General features: G+C 41.9%; 1 protein-coding gene across 1 annotated transcript in view; it reads left to right on the top strand.

Moving 5' to 3' along the window:
* Window positions 1-17,710, top strand: part of rec114 (REC114 meiotic recombination protein) — an 85,197-nt gene that overhangs the window by 11,913 nt on the left and 55,574 nt on the right. Inside the window, exons 2-3 of the mRNA XM_060923106.1 lie at window positions 12,699-12,788; window positions 15,984-16,067. Of these exons, the coding sequence (XP_060779089.1) occupies window positions 12,699-12,788; window positions 15,984-16,067 (174 nt within the window). The remainder of the gene's footprint in view (window positions 1-12,698; window positions 12,789-15,983; window positions 16,068-17,710) is intronic.

The following is a 17,710-nucleotide window of genomic DNA, read 5'->3' on the forward strand; positions in this document are numbered from 1 at the left end:
CAAATTAACTGCTAATCATAGAGGTTCACATACTTTTGCCACTCACAGATATGTAATATTGGATCATTTTCCTCAATAAATAAGTGACCAAGTATAATATTTTTGTCTCATTTGGTTACTGGGTTCTCTTTATCTACTTTTAGGACTTGTGTGAAAATCTGATGATGTTTTTGGTCATATTTATGTAGAACATTCTAAAGGGTTCACAAGCTTTCAAGCACCTCTGTATTACTCTGACAGACGGTGGAAAAAAAGACCGCTTGTTTAACACAAATATCAGTCAATATGTAAATGGATCTGTTATTTGCTCTCCTATGTATCTAGTTACTTGTGGGTAGGAAATTTAACGTATCGGTATAAATCTAAGCGTATCGGATTTTAACTAAAGCGACTAAGCGTATCGGCAGGCCGAGCAAGCGTGTCGGGCCCGCTTTGGGGAAAACCATGAACAATTTATTTAATTCATACAAGTTGAGTTGACTGGATGCTAACAAGTACAGAGCTTCTCAAATTTTTATTCAGCCTAAACTTCATGAATATAATTACACTCTTCAAATGTTTTTTATATGATCATGCTTTTTTTTCTTATTTGTTCGTTATGCAGTGACAGCCAAAAGTTTGAACACACTAGATTTTCATTGTCTTAAACTTCTGACAAAAAATATTACATAGTAGTAGAGCGGTGGCTACAATTATCGACACCTTAACGATAATGGCCATTGCAAAAGTATAAAAGACTTTTCAATACGTAAATTGTCCATTAATAATTACTCAAACTTCCACTGGGGGGAAGTGAGTTGATTCCTGATTACTTATGGCCCTTTTCCACTACCCTTTTTCAGCTCACTTCAGCTCGCTTCAGCTCACTTCAGCCCGACACGGCTCGCGTTTCGACTACCAAAAACCAGCACGACTCAGCTCGCTTCAGCCCTGCTTAGCCCCTAAAACTCGCACGGTTTTGGAGTAGGGCTGAAGCGAGCCAAAGCGAGCCGAGTGAGGCTGGGGGCGTGAGCAGACACTCCCCTGTGCACTGATTGGTGAGGAGGAGTGTCCTCACATGCCCACACACGCCCCGCGAGCGCGCTGGGATCTGTAAACACCGTAAACCCGGAAGGAGAAGAATTACGAATTACGAGAATTTCTGAAGCCTTATGCGCCTCACCTCATCTATACGCTCTTGCCAGTATCTGTTGGCGTTGTCGGTGACAACAAGCCACAGAACCAAGACCAGCAACACTAACGACTCCATGTCCTCCATGTCTATTGTTTACTATTCGGGTCGTGAGACTACCGCTTAAAAGCTCACTGATGTCACTGTTTGCGCTGCTTAACGACATCACCTGACGTCCACCCACTTTCGCTAACTCCACCCAATGTCTCCACCCACTTCCAGCCAGCACGGGTCAGCGCGGTTGTAGTCGAAATGCAACTCCAACAGCCCCGCTCAGCTCGACTCAGCACGGCACGGCTCAGCCCGACTCAGCCGCGTTTGTAGTGGAAAAGCGGCATTAGCGTATCAGATCACGTGACACCGTTCCACAATTATTGACACCTTTTGTCCACAGTTATCGACACCATTCCACAATTATCAACATCCAGATGGTTATTTATAAAAAGAAAAAAGTGAATCAGTGTGTGGTATTAAGTTTTTAAAATTTGTCTGACATATAGGGTGTTCACACGGCACATATTTGCATCGATGCTGCACCGATGTATTTTGTTGCGATATATCTTACACCGGTGTAAATTTTGCGCAGCGTTCACACGTCACAACCCTGCTTACTAGAGAGAAGCGTGTTAGCACCGGTGCAGCCCCACTTGCGGTCACACGGCAGTTTCTGCGACCGTGCTATAGTAGCAAAAACTTTTATTACTATCATTTCCTTTGATAGTAATAAAGTTTTGATATTTCCTTTTATTACTATCATTTCCTATCATTATTACTATCATTTCCGATAGTAATAATGCGGAAATGAAATATGCGCATGCGTGAAAATGTACTTTTTCCCGGTTGTCATGGCATCACCAAGCGCCGGGAAAACAACGTGGATGAAGACACCAGTGTTGCCAGATATTGCTGACGTTTTCCATCCCAAAATATGTTCAAATCCGCCAAAATGCACTTAAAACTGCCAAATCTGGCAACACTGGAAGACACGCAGTTCTGTTGTTGTTGATCTTCGCCATTTTGGAAGCGCAAAATACCAGGATGCAAATTATGCAATACCCTTATGTAATCAACTCTCCTCACGCGTAGCGAGTCTACCCCTGTAGCGTTCAGACGGCCCATTTTATATCGGTGCTGCCCCGCAAACTAGCATTTACTCCGGAGTAAATTTCTTAAACCGCCTCCCGAGCAGGGTTAGATTTGCACCGGTTTAAGCAGCTTTCAGGGGCGACACCGGTATAACTTTGTACCGTGTGAACGCTCTACCGGGGCAGCCCCGGTGCTACACCGGAGTAAAAGTTGCCGTGTGAACACCCCTATAGACTTGTATTTTGTACAAAATCTCTTTTATATAAATATATAGATGTCGGTGTTTATGTAAATGAGGAAGTAATTCTAATGCTTGTAAACAAATGAACTGATAATGTTTAACCTGTGTCAGAAAATCTTTTTGTTCCACTTTAAGTATTTTCGTAGATCACATTTTGTTAATCATTCGTTGTTTGTATTAATTTCTAGTTTTATGGTTTACCAATAAATCTCAACAGGCGATTGATATTATAACCGCATGAAAATCCAGGCCAAAGGTCGCATATTATTCCTCAAACCAAAATATAAAATGTCTACTGATATTGTAATATGTGGTCGATATTTGCCACAAACTGAAAAAAAAATTAATGGAACACAAAAATCTGAATATTTCAAGCATATAATTTTTTTTATATAGGAATTAAATTCTGTTTATTGCAATAGGATTCCAAATACGCTATAAACATTCCATCCTGTTATGGGTCAGAAAATAAATAAATAAGCACTTAAAGTACTTCAACGTTACACAAAGATCGATCCATAACAGTTGTAAATGTCACTTAATTCCACAGGGTGTCGATTACGGTGGACAAAGTGATCACTATTATCGACACCTCACGTGACTTCTCAAACGCGTTTCGATACAAAATGGCGACTGTCAAATGAAAGTGTGAGGAATAAAGTAGGTTTCGACAAGGAGATCATGAAATATCGGTGAATTTGATCAGTAAAAACATGTCCGTGATCTTTCCACCATGCTTACCTGCGATGATAATGTCCGGGTTTTCCTCAAATTGCTGATCTTGCTTTTAAAAAAAAAAAACACTCAGGGAGCTGTGTCATCAGAGGACAAGATCAAATGACGAGGGTGTGTCTTCCAGTTGATTACTTAACCAAAAACAAACAAAAAAAGCACTCAGAGAGCGCAGACCTCCGCCAAGAATCCTTTAAAAAAATCCAGGATCCAGAAGGTGATCCGGATCACCACCAAAATGTAATGGATTGTTACTTGTGCCGAGTCACGCCTCTGGAAAAAATTTCAGAGCAGTCCGTTCATTACTTTTTTCCGTAATGTTGCTAACAAACAAACAAACAAACAAACAAACTCTACCGAAAACATAACCTCCTTGGCGGAGGTAACAACTATTGTAACCAAAAACTCACCTTTTGTAAAATTTTTTTAAATTGGTAAATCTGAAAAGGTGTCGATAATTATGGACAGTCGATAATTGTAGCCGCCACTCTGGTACTTAAAAACTGGGGGGGAACCCCATGCCTACTACGAAGTTGCTCTTAATAATAATAATAATACCACTATCAATAATGGCTCAGAGAACACGCGTTCAGAACAGCCTTCGAACATGGCCGCTCAGAACTACAAACCCTAAGAACCACAGTGCCCTCTGTCTCCTCATTTATTAATCATGTCACCTGCATCTCATTCAGTAATCAGCCCCTCACCTATATAAGCACAGCTCTCACACTTGGACTTTGCGAAGTATTGTTCAGTGTTCTCTCTCTAATGTACTGAGCTGGTTAATTACTGCCTGTTTATCAGTATATGACCAGTATTCCTGTTTCGTCTTATAGTCTAGTCTACGTTGCTCTGTTTACTGATCGCTCCACCATTGCTAGTTCCTGACCTCGCTTTGAATTGTGTCTGCAGTTTGCTCTGCCCCAGTCTCCCCTGCATCTGTAAGTGCCTACATTCTGACAACCACTAACGATGATGATAATAGCGATCAGTAAACAGAGCAACGTAGACTAGACTATAAGACAAAACAGGAATACTGGTCATATACTGATAAACAGGCAGTAATTAACCAGCTCAGTACATTAGAGAGAGAACACTGAACAATACTTCGCAAAGTCCAAGTGTGAGAGCTGTGCTTATATAGGTGAGGGGCTGATTACTGAATGAGATGCAGGTGACGTGATTAATAATCAGGGGACAGAGGACATTATGGTTCTTAGGGTTTGTAGTTCTGAGCGACCATGTTCGAAGGCTGTTCTGAACGCGTGTTCTCTGAGCCATTACTGACAGTGGTATTATCTCATCTCATCTCATCTCATTATCTCTAGCCGTTTTATCCTGTTCTACAGGGTCGCAGGCAAGCTGGAGCCTATCCCAGCTGACTATGGGCGAAAGGCGGGGTACACCCTGGACAAGTCGCCAGGTCATCACAGGGCTGACACATATGCTGCCCAGTGGTGGTGGTATTATTATTATTATTATTATTATTAAGAAAACTATTTAATGTTTTTGTTTGGGTTGGTTCAAGATCGAAAAAGACCCTAATCAGGATAAAGAGTTTACTGATGAAGAATGAAGTAATAATAATAATGATGATGATGATGATTTTATTTACTCAGACAAGTCATTTCCATTAAGAAGAAAAAGAAGGAGGAGAGGCTGAGGATCTCAGTTTATTTCGTTAGCTGCATTTATATTTGTTTTAAAATTACTAGGCTTAAAAGCGAGTTTGCATAATGGTGCACAGTTAGAGCCAATTATGTGTAGAGCAATAAGAACAAAGTCCACCTGATTGAAAATAATGAAATTGTGGATCCCCTTGGATTCCACAGAAAAAACACTTTGGGAAACACAGAACTAGTAAACAAGAAAACCCGCTGTGGCAGTTGTATCCGAGTTTTTTGAAAATGAAGACGTGGACTGGATATGAGCTCAGACGAGAAAAATCGTTCAATATGGAATTTCAGTACTATTTATGGCGTATTGGATTTTCCATCTTTTGGATTTTTTAATCTGAGGCTTAAGACACCTTAAAGCTAGACTGCCTTTCAGATTTTTCAAGTGTTGGTCTCACAGAAGGCGGTCGCATCTCTGCTCTCCTCTCCTTTTTTCCCCTGCTTGTGCTCTTTGTTCGTCTCGTCTGCCTATACCTTTTTTTTTTTTTTGAGAGACTCTCTCCGCATTGAATTTCTAAACTAAAAAAGCATGGATTTGATAAACTGGTCTCCTAACGAAATTGACACAGTTTCTGGGTTTGGGGGAACCCACCTGTCCTGCCGGAACGTCTGTGGAGGACATTGAAGATATCTACCTATTCGGAACCATGATTACAGGACTTTTGCTGATTGGATTAGGCATTGCCCTGGTATATCAAGGAAATCAGACAACGGTGACAGCTGTTCAAAGCCCCACAAAGCTGCCCGATATGATTGGAGTGGTGGGCAAAGCTGTTGGCACTCGGACTGTGGACATTCAGAACTTTTAACCACAAAATGGTTGTTATCTCGGAGCAGCTTTCAGCTTTGCAAGGAATACGCATTTCGGAGACCAAATGGAGTTGAATTGAACAGAATGGACGAAATGGACGGATATGGACGAGTGGTGTGGACGTGTAAAGACTGCGTCTGTTTGAAAGACTAAACAATCTCTATCTTATCGACATTTGGCTCCCTGAACAGCACTGGCCTTGATCAAGGCCGTTGCTGGGGTAACATTTCCCCCAGAAGGTCCCTGCTGGGAGACACCCTCGCATTCTTCGCATTCCTTCCCCAATTTTCCGCGGTTGCCGTTTTTCACCCCCAGTGTGATGAGCGGGTGCGTGACCAGCGCCGCTTGCATGGCTGCAGGAGCGGACGGCTGCTTGCTTGCGCTGGGTTACCTCTACCTCCTCCTTCCCCCCTTTCCCCCCCTCAAGTCCCATGTTTCAAAGTGTACTTGTGTTATTGTGTGCTTTTGCGGAGGTTTTTAAATGTTCCCACACTGTACTCCTGATAGGAGCATAGTGGGGGGGTGTTCTTTTTTCCTCATCTTTCCTTTTTTCTTTTCTTTTTCTTTTATCCCTGTCTTCCTGTCCTGTTCCCCCTCTGTAAGGACTGGTTGATGGTCAATTTCACTGGTAACAGTGACAATAAAGGGTTCATTCATCATCATAAAAAGAATTCTCCCTGACACCCAATTATTTTTGTTTAGTGGACCGAAAGCTACTGAATTCGAATCATAGACTTCCAATTTTATGCGTGTTTTTTTTTTTTTTTTTTTTAGATAAAACAATTAATTCAGGGTCATGTGGCTCTAAATTCTCGGCTGTTTTTTCCTGCTTCACCATGACCCAATTCAAGATACTATGTCATGCATCACGTGATGGGCTTTCCCCGTTCACGCAAGGCATTGTGGGATACAAATTTGAAACAGGAGAGAAAAATGGAGGACGTGAGTGCGCGAATGAAACGTGAAAGACCGACTAAAGTAACGGAAAGAAAGCGAGAAGAAAAGATGTTATGTTATATACGAAGGAAAGGAAACGCAGGACCAAACTAATAAATATCGGCGCTCAGCGAGCACCTCGGTGTGATCAGCTGTTCATTTAGCGACAGAATGATGGAACTGTCAGTGCACGGTCAAAGGTAAACCTGTAGATGGCAGTAATGCAGTATGAGTAATCCAGAAGCCACTGCTCGCTTTAGATATATTCAGAAGATTGCTATGTGCAGTGGAATCGACCCCTACAGTCTGGGAAAGAAGGATTTGTCATACGATCTGGAAAACTACCCTTCAGTCGAGTTCCCCGACATCTCGAACTATCTGGTGTTGCAGACGTCCTTCTACACCGCTCACAAAGATCATCAGAAACCCCTTTAAAGACCTGGATCTTAGTTAAACAAGACGGAGAAGTGATCACGGCGTGTTGTAACTGTATGGCTGGGGAAGAATTTTGTCACGGTCTTCATGCATGTGGACTTTGTGAGGAGTAAGCAAAGAAACAGCTGGGGACTTTAGCGCTTCGTGACTAAAAAAAAAGTACCATAAAATAATGACACATAGCAAGAAAAGTACTTGGGAAAACACTAAGGACAGAGCTGAGAGGGTGATACGAACCTCTCACCAAGTGAAACTCGAGCGTGCTTCGGCTCGGCTCCGTTCGATTTCAGTCAGAGGTTCAAAAGCCACCTTTCTCGACGTCTTTTTGTGAACTCCTGTGTTCGTTCACCCTTTTTTATTAGTTCACGGGGAACCCTGAAGAAACTTTTTATCAGTTTCACGGTTTGATCATTTCAAAAACCTAAAACAACGCAAGCGTAAGGCATTTTTCATGCGAGCAATGCACCTTCTCCGTGCAAACGTTTTGTCAGCTGAGCTTTGGTAGACCACCAGCTAAAGTTTTGAATAACTAATGAGGCGGATATGACGTCATGCAAAACCCAAGAATAGCTGCTCAGGATTTCCCTTAAAATGCACAAAGAGGGAGGGGGAAAGCTCATCAGTGTTTTCATTGTAATTTCAGTTCATTCCACTGGTAAGAGATCTCTACATATGACACACTGCCCCTTTAATATTGTATCTCATCATTTAATAGCAGTTTTGCAAGAATACAGTTGGAAAGATTGAATAGAATCGGCTTGGCTTTCTTTTTGTAGCTGTGGTTTGATTGCTTGTTTAGTGTTTGGTACTGCCTCCATGTGGTCACTCTGTTAAAACTGAGTCCTGGTCAGGGTTGTGGTTGATCCAGAGTCTGTCCCAGGAACAGTCCGTGCAAGACGGGAATACATCCTGGATGGGATGCCGGTCTATTCAGACTCCTGGGGCAATTTAGTGTAGCTCGTCCACTATAGGCCGGTAGCTGTAACACGTAGAATGCCTAGAAAATGACTTTCGTGGAAACTTATCTTGGAACTACTTTCTGAAATGGTTTTTCTGGTCTCGAATATGTATCCAACTATGTGATAAAAGTTCTCCACGAGATACCTGCACATAAGTGAATAAAAATTCTATGATTGTCAGAAATAATTAATAGGTAATAATATTTCCTTCGATATTTCTCATTCTTTTACACTTTTTTTCTCAGAGTGGCCTCATTATTTGGGGGACATTTGGGCACTTTTGTCACATGCTGAATCAGTAATTTCTAGTGGGGATGTAAGTGACGGCATCTTGGTTATGATGAATAGTGCTATAACTCATTCTATTAGACCCCTGCATAAAAATGCATATTACCCAGCAACTACCTCAAGCTGTATCCATCAATAATATCATCTCTGAAAGATAAACCTACCCAGCAGGTTGTTTTCTTGTAAGAAACTTGGTGTAGTCAGCATAGCATGGTCTGTGGTAGCAGACCTCAATTGCTATACAGTCTTTTTCACGAATATGCAGGGTTTTTTCTAGAAAAATTTAGTATGAGGGCGCTCACCATGGCGAGGGAGCAAAGCGGGGGGGGATGGTCCCGGTTGTCCCCCCCTCTCCGCCGTGCGAAGCCTTTGAAAAATTGAGGCTACAATGGGACATTCTGAGGCTATCTGAGAGGGAGATTGTAACAAATTGTCTGTCAACACTGAAAAAGAAAGAAGTAATCTTCTTCTGCCCCGGACAGTCTTTGGCTTTCTTCCGTTTCATGCCGTGGGATGACATCTTTAAATGCCCAAGTGTCAACAAAAACAACTCGCAAACTACTTCTGTCAAAAGCTCCCGCGCCGGTGGGTGAAAGGTCATTCAGTCTCGAGAAATCTCGCTCTACAAGTCAGCTGACCTTGTATGCAACCCATGTCAAATCTCGCGAGAGCAGCCGCGACAAGTAAACAAACATGGCGCCTCAGTCTGAAACGCCAATTCGGATTGTTTTTGCACCGTCTGGCGGTGTATCTACTATGATTGGAATATTTTTGGAGTAATTATAACGTATTTGATGATCAGGCACATTGTCACGTGGTGTTGCTGGGATGTTTTCACGGAGAAAAGATCGTTTTGAGAAAGATTGCATGTTGTGCAGTAGCATATAAGTGCATGGCCTAAGTGTGACTTGGGGTTCAATCGGCATTTCGGTAAGGGGGCACACGCCGAGAGTAAGAGGGCGCAGCGCCCCTGTTGCCCGGTTTAGACGAAAGCCTGATATGTACAAGCACGCCTTCATCTTTTTTTGCCTCGGCAGCATTTCACAACAAACCTAGAAAAGTAAATAAAACAATATGCCTAAGTTTCATCAAATGCCAACAAAAATCACAACAAAAGAAATAGCCATGTGGTCAAATCATATCATTTTAGCCTATGAATTCTTTATTCATGAAAAAATTCAATTTTGATAAAACCTGTTTAATTTGGAACAAGCTTGGGGGTTTACATCCCTCATTAGGCCTACATGTATTTAATAGATTGGTTGGGCCAGCCATTAAGATTTTAGGACTTTTTATAGGATTTATTTTAACAACTATCTTTTTACTTACCTCCATCAACTGTCTCAGCTTTTACAAGTTTAGCTGTTGTTCTTTTACCCTTGGCTGTGATAAATCTGTCGATTTTCTTACATATTATGCAGACAGGTGGTAATATGCGGCTTTTTTCTGTACCAGACGATCCAAGCGTTGTTTCTGTTTTCCTCTTTTTGGTGTGCTGTAGTTGTTGTTGGCCAAAACCTTCTGTTCTAGATCGTAATAGCTTTGGAGAGGAAATCCTCTGTTGAGCCGACTCAGCTTTGGCTGTCTGCCTCTTTCTAGCGGCAGCTATTCGCTTCTTGTCGACAAACCATCGATAACAAGTAGGATGAAAGCCTGTACTGCTCAGTAGATCTTCACATTCGAGATGTTGTAGTGGTTCAGTGTTCTCGACAATTGTCCGCTCAATCCCGTCAGTTTCCTTCCAGTCAGAACATACGGAATGTATCCCACCTCTTTTTCGAAAACGGTTCAGAGTCTTCATTTCCAACTGACGGGAGGTGCATAAGACATTTATACTTTGCTGCAGAAGGTTTTTTTTTTTTTTGGCGATTTTCTCTCTCCACGCTGCCCTCCGTGGGCGCAGCCATCTTTGTTTATACTACGTCACGGCCTACTTAGGCGCTCGCTCATTGGCTGGAAAGCTGACCTAGATTACTCATCGCGCTAATTTTGAACATTTCAAGGTGCTATAACTATCAGTGTGCGTGGTTTTGAATGGAGAACTTTTTATTCTACGTTCTAAATATCGTTATCAATCATTCTACGTAAAAATTATGTAGTTCCACGAGATGTGCCACGAGAGTGAAATATACAAGTTACAGCTACCGGCCTACTAGAGGTGTGACTATTGATCGATCCCTGATCTATTGATCCATTTCAATCCGTGATTCAAAAATCGATTAAAATTTAATGAACCACGATTCACTGCCGATTCACTAACAATACCTAATTTCATCCCGATAACCCTAGATGCAGAACAAATTTTGACAAACGGCATAATTTTGATCTTAAATATTCAACTTGGTATCCGGAGCTGCTCATGGGCGCAGCCATGTTTGTGGTTGCTATAGCAATCTTGCGAGATCACGCGTTGCTTTGTGAACAGCACGGCGGACGACTCGGAATTCCTGAAGCCACCGGCTTTTAAAAGCCCAGTTTGGCGGCATTTCTTACAGTCTTGGTGCCTTATGTACTCTCTGGACAAGGAATGTTGTGTCTCAAGAGGTGGAATTCATTTTAACACAAGTGACTGTGTTTTTGTGTTTTAAAAGATTGAGACAAAAGTCATGAAGTTTTCATTGCTTTTTTTGTTTCTTAGTGTTTTGTGGCTTCAGGGCTCAACATTAACTTTTAAACCCACTTGCCCTGACAGACAGGATAATGTTTGAGTTTCAAATAATTGTTTAGCGTGTAGGCTGTGGGTGTTTTATACAGACCTGGCAACCAGTAACTGAATCAGTGCAGCCGGTCTGTCATGACGCAGCGCTTTTTTTTTTAAACTGAGAGGTCGATGATGTATAAGAACTGTGTTCCTCTGATAACGGAAACAAAGCTCCAGCTCTCTCTGCTCTTAATTTGTTCTTTCAGGATTTATTGCGCATGTCGCTCTTTGTTGAGTTTTTTAAGCTCGAGTTGTTTGAAACCAATCTGGGTTTTTTGTGTCGAATAAGGAAGCGGCTTCACCTTTAATAAAATCAAACCCTTTCATGAAGGCGCTAACTCGAATGCAAGCAGAAAAAAAAAATAAAACGAGATTCTTAAGCAAACTCTTCCATTCTCACTTCCAACTTTGTTTTTGTAAAATACATTTTAAATACAATCGTGAATTTCTCTGGAGTTTTCAGGCTGAGATCCTCTCCTCGTATTCTTTAACCGCTCATTTCCTCAGTGTTCTTGAAGCATTTGCTTCTATTTGTTAACATTTTTCTTGATGGCGGGGAGACGGTAGTTAATGCATTTTATCTATTTCTCTGTTTGAACAAGCGAAAACAGCGCAAAAATGAACCATACGGTATTGAAGACAGATTAAGCCTCGCTTGCATGAAAGACGGTGTCTGTCTGACCCCAGCTTTAATTATCATGTGATGCGTAACGTCATGCACAAGGGGTCTATAAACAGTGCGCGTACCATACTACAACAGCGGGGGGGATATAAAATAACTTGCAAAGCAGTAAATGAAACCCGAGACTAAGAAAACAGCCAAGACATACAGTAATGGCGGATACGTAGTGAAGGACACTTTTAGGAACTGAAATAAAAGATCAAAAAACCTAATTTTTGTGGTGCTAGTTTGAAATGCTCATTCCCACTTGCCCGAATGCATGCTTCACTTGTCCCGGGCAATCGGGCAGTCCTTAATGTCGAGCCCTGGGTTTGAAAATTAAAACGTGCCAAAAATGACTGAACTGTGATACATTCAGAGTTACATTCAAAGTCAGTGGAATCTGAATAAAGACTACAAAGGCAACCCGACTTTTTTTTTTTATTGCTGTACATTTCTAGGCTGACAGTTAACAGGATATTGACCATGATATGCATCAGTTATATAATGGAGGACAAGAAATGCGACTCGTGATTCGACTGGAATCATGAAAAATCTGAATCGTCACACCTCTATCGTCCACCTACCGACACGTTTTTGGTGGTTGGGAGAAATAATCACATTTCTGAATTGTTGATAACTTTTACCCTTTCATTACTGTGTTGGAGAACATTAACATTTATTAACATTTTCTTTTATGAGGCGACAAACACGATTAGGCTTACATCTGCGCCCATTAGTTTCAATACGAAATTAGATCAGGCTGGCTAAATAGCCGTTTACTGGTGCACTTGAGGGTAAAGGCTTCATAATCTCCCCAAGTGGGAAATACCACCATACACGGCGCATGAGACAGCAGCGTGAAAAGTAATTGCCTGAAAATCTGCATGTTTTAAATATTCATAAGTTACACAAGCTGTTAAACACAGCCAGGGTTGACATCATATCATATATATAAATTTTACACAAGGTACTTTTTTTTTTTTTTGCATTCATTAAAGGTGTTCGAGTCCAGTGAAAGCAAAGGCACGTTGCAGCTGATGATACTGGAATCTGGTCATCTGCTCGTCTCCCAGGCTCAGGAACTATTGGTAAGGCCTAGAAGAGATGCTTTACGCATTCAGTGCAAGGAAAAACAGGCCCCATGCTATGCGCCCTACTACAGGATTTTATTTGATCCATTCTGTGCAAGGCAGATCTAGTAGAAAACGCTATAACTGCTTAGTGTGGTGCTTCTCTTCATCCAGAACAGAAATTGCCTGGATACCCCTTCCGAATGCCAGGCCAAGTGCATCTGAGCTCCTGAGCAATAAGCTGAAATCATGGACAGCGAAGCACAACAGTAGAGAGGAATAGAGGCAAACCAGCGTCCTTTCAGAGTCGTAGTGCAAAACAAGGCAGCATGAGCATTCAGGACAAAACTCTGGGTCCTTTGATAGTCAGAGAGAGCAGACATTGATTTATTGCACATAATCTTAATGTATGGTTGTGTGCAGAATGCATCTGTGATCTTTTTTTCTCGAGGCATGACTAATATTTTTGATAACGGAGAAGTTATCAAGTGAGCCATCTGGATTAGATCTGGATTCAAAAATGGTGATCTGGAGGGGAAAAAAGTATAAATACTTAACTATAGGGGTGTTCACATGGCACATATTTGCATCGATGCTGCACCGATGTATTTTGTTGCGATATATCTTACACCGGTGTAAATTTTGTGGATCGTTCACACGTCACAAACTTGCTTACTAGAGAGAAGCGTGTTAGCACCGGTGCAGCCCCACTTGCGTTCACACGGCAGTTTTTGCGACCGTGCTGTACGATAGTAATAATGCGGAAATGAAATATGCGCATGCGTGAAAATGTACTTCCTTTTCCCGGTTGTCATGGCATCACCAAGCGCCGGGAAAACAACGTGGATGAAGACACCAGCGTTGCCAGATACTGCTGACGGTTTTCCAGCCCAAAATGTGTTCAAATCCGCCAAAATGCACTTAAAACCGCCCAATCTGGCAACACTGGAAGACACGCAGTTCTGTTGTTGTTGATATTCGCCATTTTGGAAGCGCAAAATACCAGGATGCAAATTATGCAATGCCCGTATGTAATCAACTCTCCTCACGCGTAGCGAGTCTACCCCTGTAGCGTTTAGACGTCCCGTTTTATATCGGTGCTGCCCCGCAAACTAGCATTTACTCCGGAGTAAATTTCTTAAACCACCTCCCGAGCAGGGTTAGATTTGCACCGGTTTAAGCAGCTTTCAGGGGCTACACCGGTATAACTTTGTACCGTGTGAACGCTCTACCGGGGCAGCCCCGGTGCTACACCGGAGTAAAAGTTGCCGTGTGAACACCCCTTCTAGGTATCTTTATTTCAATCATCTTCAAAAAACTCCCAGTTCTTCTGCAGAGGTTGAGATCTGGTGACTGTGAAGGACATAATAATATATAATTGACATCATTTTCATTCTAATTAAAGTGCCTAATTAAAATGCCTTATTGTAATGCTTTAAAATGAATATATATATCATTAGTAGTGACCAAAATGAATTAATAAAGCAGGGGGGAAATAATATTATTTATTTATTTTATCAAGCACAAAACCATCGATAAATCGCGACGTCCGGATCCCGGAAAAAAGCAGCCTTGCCCCAGGGCTAATCTCTCATGATGTCACGTACGGAACCCCGGTCTGGTGACATTTCGGTTCATCTGACTCCGTGCTTGTTTACACGCTGAAATTGGATATCGTTGTTGGAATCTTACAAAAATAACGATGTGAAAGTGCTGCGTGGCGTTTGGATCTTCAAATCCATATAAAACGGGACGTTCAGTTCACAAATTTCCGAGAAATGACACTAATCTAAAGCGACAGTGGGTGAGGCTTGTGCAAACGAAGCGGGCGGATTTTGCGTCGCCTGCTAATAATAAATCTGATTCATCAAGTGTTCACCACCACCAGAACGACCACACGGGAATTACTGGAGCGAAAAAGAAACCCATTTATTTAATAAATGACATTTGATCTGACATGTTGACAATTCGTCTATTCCCCTGTTATCGCCCGCTTCATATTTTCTTTCAGTAATTACACTGAAGAAGTGTCTGTTTTAAAGATTATATTTCTGCATTTATTGAGGTACATTGTAAATATTCTCCCTATATTTTGCAACGGACAGCTTAGAATAAAAATCCACAAACCAATCTGTGTTTCCAGTTCTCTCTGGCTGGTGGTGCGCTATCGGCAGTGAGCGGGACTGTCGTGAACTCACTCAGCCAACTGGCAGTTTCTTGTCTTGGGGGCTTGAAAAGATAACCATTTACTCCGGAATATCCTTGATAATCATCTGCCCCTTCATCTGACATACAGTATAAGAATCCCAGTCGCAATCAGAATTCTCTCCAAAACGTGATTCCATATCGAGACTGGTCCAACCTCAGCTGCGCACATGAACGAAATTGACACCTGGATTGTTACACGTATGACGTCACGCACTGCTTCGGGATCTTCCAGTTCAGTCTCGGCAGATTCCGTGAAAATCGGCTGATCTTATCGATTTTCCATCAACTTATGGCCTATTGGATCAGCTATGGTTCGAAAACATGTGGTCAATCAACACGATGTTGCTTTGTACCAGGAAAAAATTGGGGTTTAGGGACATTACGTTCACTTTAAACTAAGCCTTCATGTTCTGTAAATGGGGCGGAGTCATCTTGGAAGAGACCACGCCTGTCCGGATTGAAATGTTTCATCATCGGATAAGTTGATCAGGTAGATTAACTTTGCATTGATTCGCACAGACAAGTGGACCCAAGTCATGCACAGCAGAAATATATATAAATACTTAAAAAAAAAAAAAATAGATGTTGTAAAAAATTAAGCATAGTACACAAAGTTTACAGTAAAACAGGATGTTTTGGACAAAGAACAAAGCTGTACAAGCTATACAAATTATATACTGGATATTTTTATGATTCTCAGTACAGACTGGTTCTTGATATCCTTCATCTGGCGAAAGGGAAATTCCGGTTTCCGGCAAGCCACATTCAGGATTTTATGGAAATAGACCCCCCTGCAGGAACATTCATGGAATTTCAGCTTAGTCAGTGAATCCTCACAAGGCTTTCCTGGTTGAAAATATTTCTTGGTAAATCTGGCTCGGTACTAGTATTGAAGATATGACTTGGAAAGATTGACAAAGCCACAATACTGAGACTTAAGTATTAGCAAATTGTCAGGCTTTCAGTATTGTCCACATTTGGTTTTGTTGTTCTGTGTTTGCGCAGGAAGGCTTCTCTCTTCTCAACGCTCAGAGCTTTCTGAAGATCCAGCAGAAATCAGACAGCCTGCTTTTCTACTTCACACTGAAGGTAAGACTGAAAAACGCACTGTGAGTTCATTCCTGAGCTTGTGTGTAAAAACGAAATGCCATTTGTATTGCAGCAAGCTAGACAATAGATAGGTGATCGATGACACGTGTATCTTCCCAGGAGCAGAATCTACCTTGTTCTCATTCATATGCAAATGTTTAGGAGCGTGTGACCTTGAGCTAACGCCTCAAAGATGCATGCTTTAAGGCCCTGTCCACACGGCAACGGATTCAGGTGACTCCGATACAATTGCTTATCGTTTCGGCCTGGCGTCCACACGGCACCGGCGTTTTGGGTGCCCAAAACGCAGTCTTTTTGAGAACGGGTTCCAGAGTGGAAAGATCTGGCAAAGTTGCCGTTGCGAAGTCGTCTGGATGAGTAGAACGGATTTGTTTACGATGATGTCACAACCACATGACCTGTGAGTGCTTCACGCCGGGTAGAAGTGTAACGAACTCGATGCGAGTTGTCAACAAATCCTGTAACTTGGTTCATGAAACGCGCTTACAAAATATTTTCACTGTGAATATTTATTGTGTAATGGTGCAAAGTGAGAGAGAGAGAGAATAGCCCTTAGGGCAGAGTCAATCCCGCCAGCAAAAATAGGGAAAAAAAAAAAGGAGCGATCTCACCTCTTCAGATGTGGGTTTAAGTCCTACAATACATTCCTCAAAAAGGGCGTAGAAGAAATTAATCCATCAACGTGTAGCATTCAATTTATTCCGGACCATTAAAGACGCCGCCTTCCGCGTAGAATCATACGTCATCCTCGTCGCCATATTGGATAGGTCAAAGCGGAGAATAAAGATCCATGTGCTGCGTTTAACTGTACCAACAGGTTTACCGTCCAAACGAGATCACATGGGATTACCTTTCACAGGTGAGAAACAACAAATTAATCCATCAACGTGTATCATTCAATTTATTCCGGACCATTAAAGACGCCGCCTTCCGCGTAGAATCATACGTCATCCTCGCCGCCATTTTGGATAGGTCAAAGCGGAGAATAAAGATTAGCTGCGTTTAACTGTACCAACAGGTTTGCCGTCCAAACGAGATCACATGGGATTACCTTTCACAGGTGAGACTGGAAAAATACTTTTCATTGTATTTGGTCATTATAATGTAATTTTACAAACAGATTTTCCTGACTTTGTGGCTAATATGAAGTCTCGCGCATAATAGTTTATGCGCATGCGTCCTTACTTCTTCTATTGTTCTGGTGTCTCCGAAGGGACCGTCTTACAGCGCCCCTAGAGGTGTGGCATGTGTATTGCATCGTTTTCAGCAAGCGTTGCGTTGCCATATGGACCTGATATTTTACTGATTGTTGCCCATTTGGACGCGATATATTTTTAAATAACATCTCGTTGCCGTTGTCGTGTGGATGTAGCCTAAGTTTGGGGTTTGTTAATTAAGCCCATTATCGTCCCCCACGAACTGAAAGACGATAACTAGAAATGATTATAATATGAATATATAGATGAAAGTCTGGCGGATTTACCCCGAAATCCGGATATTTGACAAAACTCTTGAAAATCTCCAGTTTCCTGAATGGAGAAATAAATTTTTCGGATTTTTCGCGTTCCTAGACGCGGCGTAATACTTCGCATCGTCCTTGCATGGCTGCAGTCCTTAAATAG

This window comes from Neoarius graeffei, chromosome 6, assembly GCF_027579695.1.
Source record: "Neoarius graeffei isolate fNeoGra1 chromosome 6, fNeoGra1.pri, whole genome shotgun sequence".
Taxonomy (NCBI): Eukaryota; Metazoa; Chordata; class Actinopteri; order Siluriformes; family Ariidae; genus Neoarius; species Neoarius graeffei.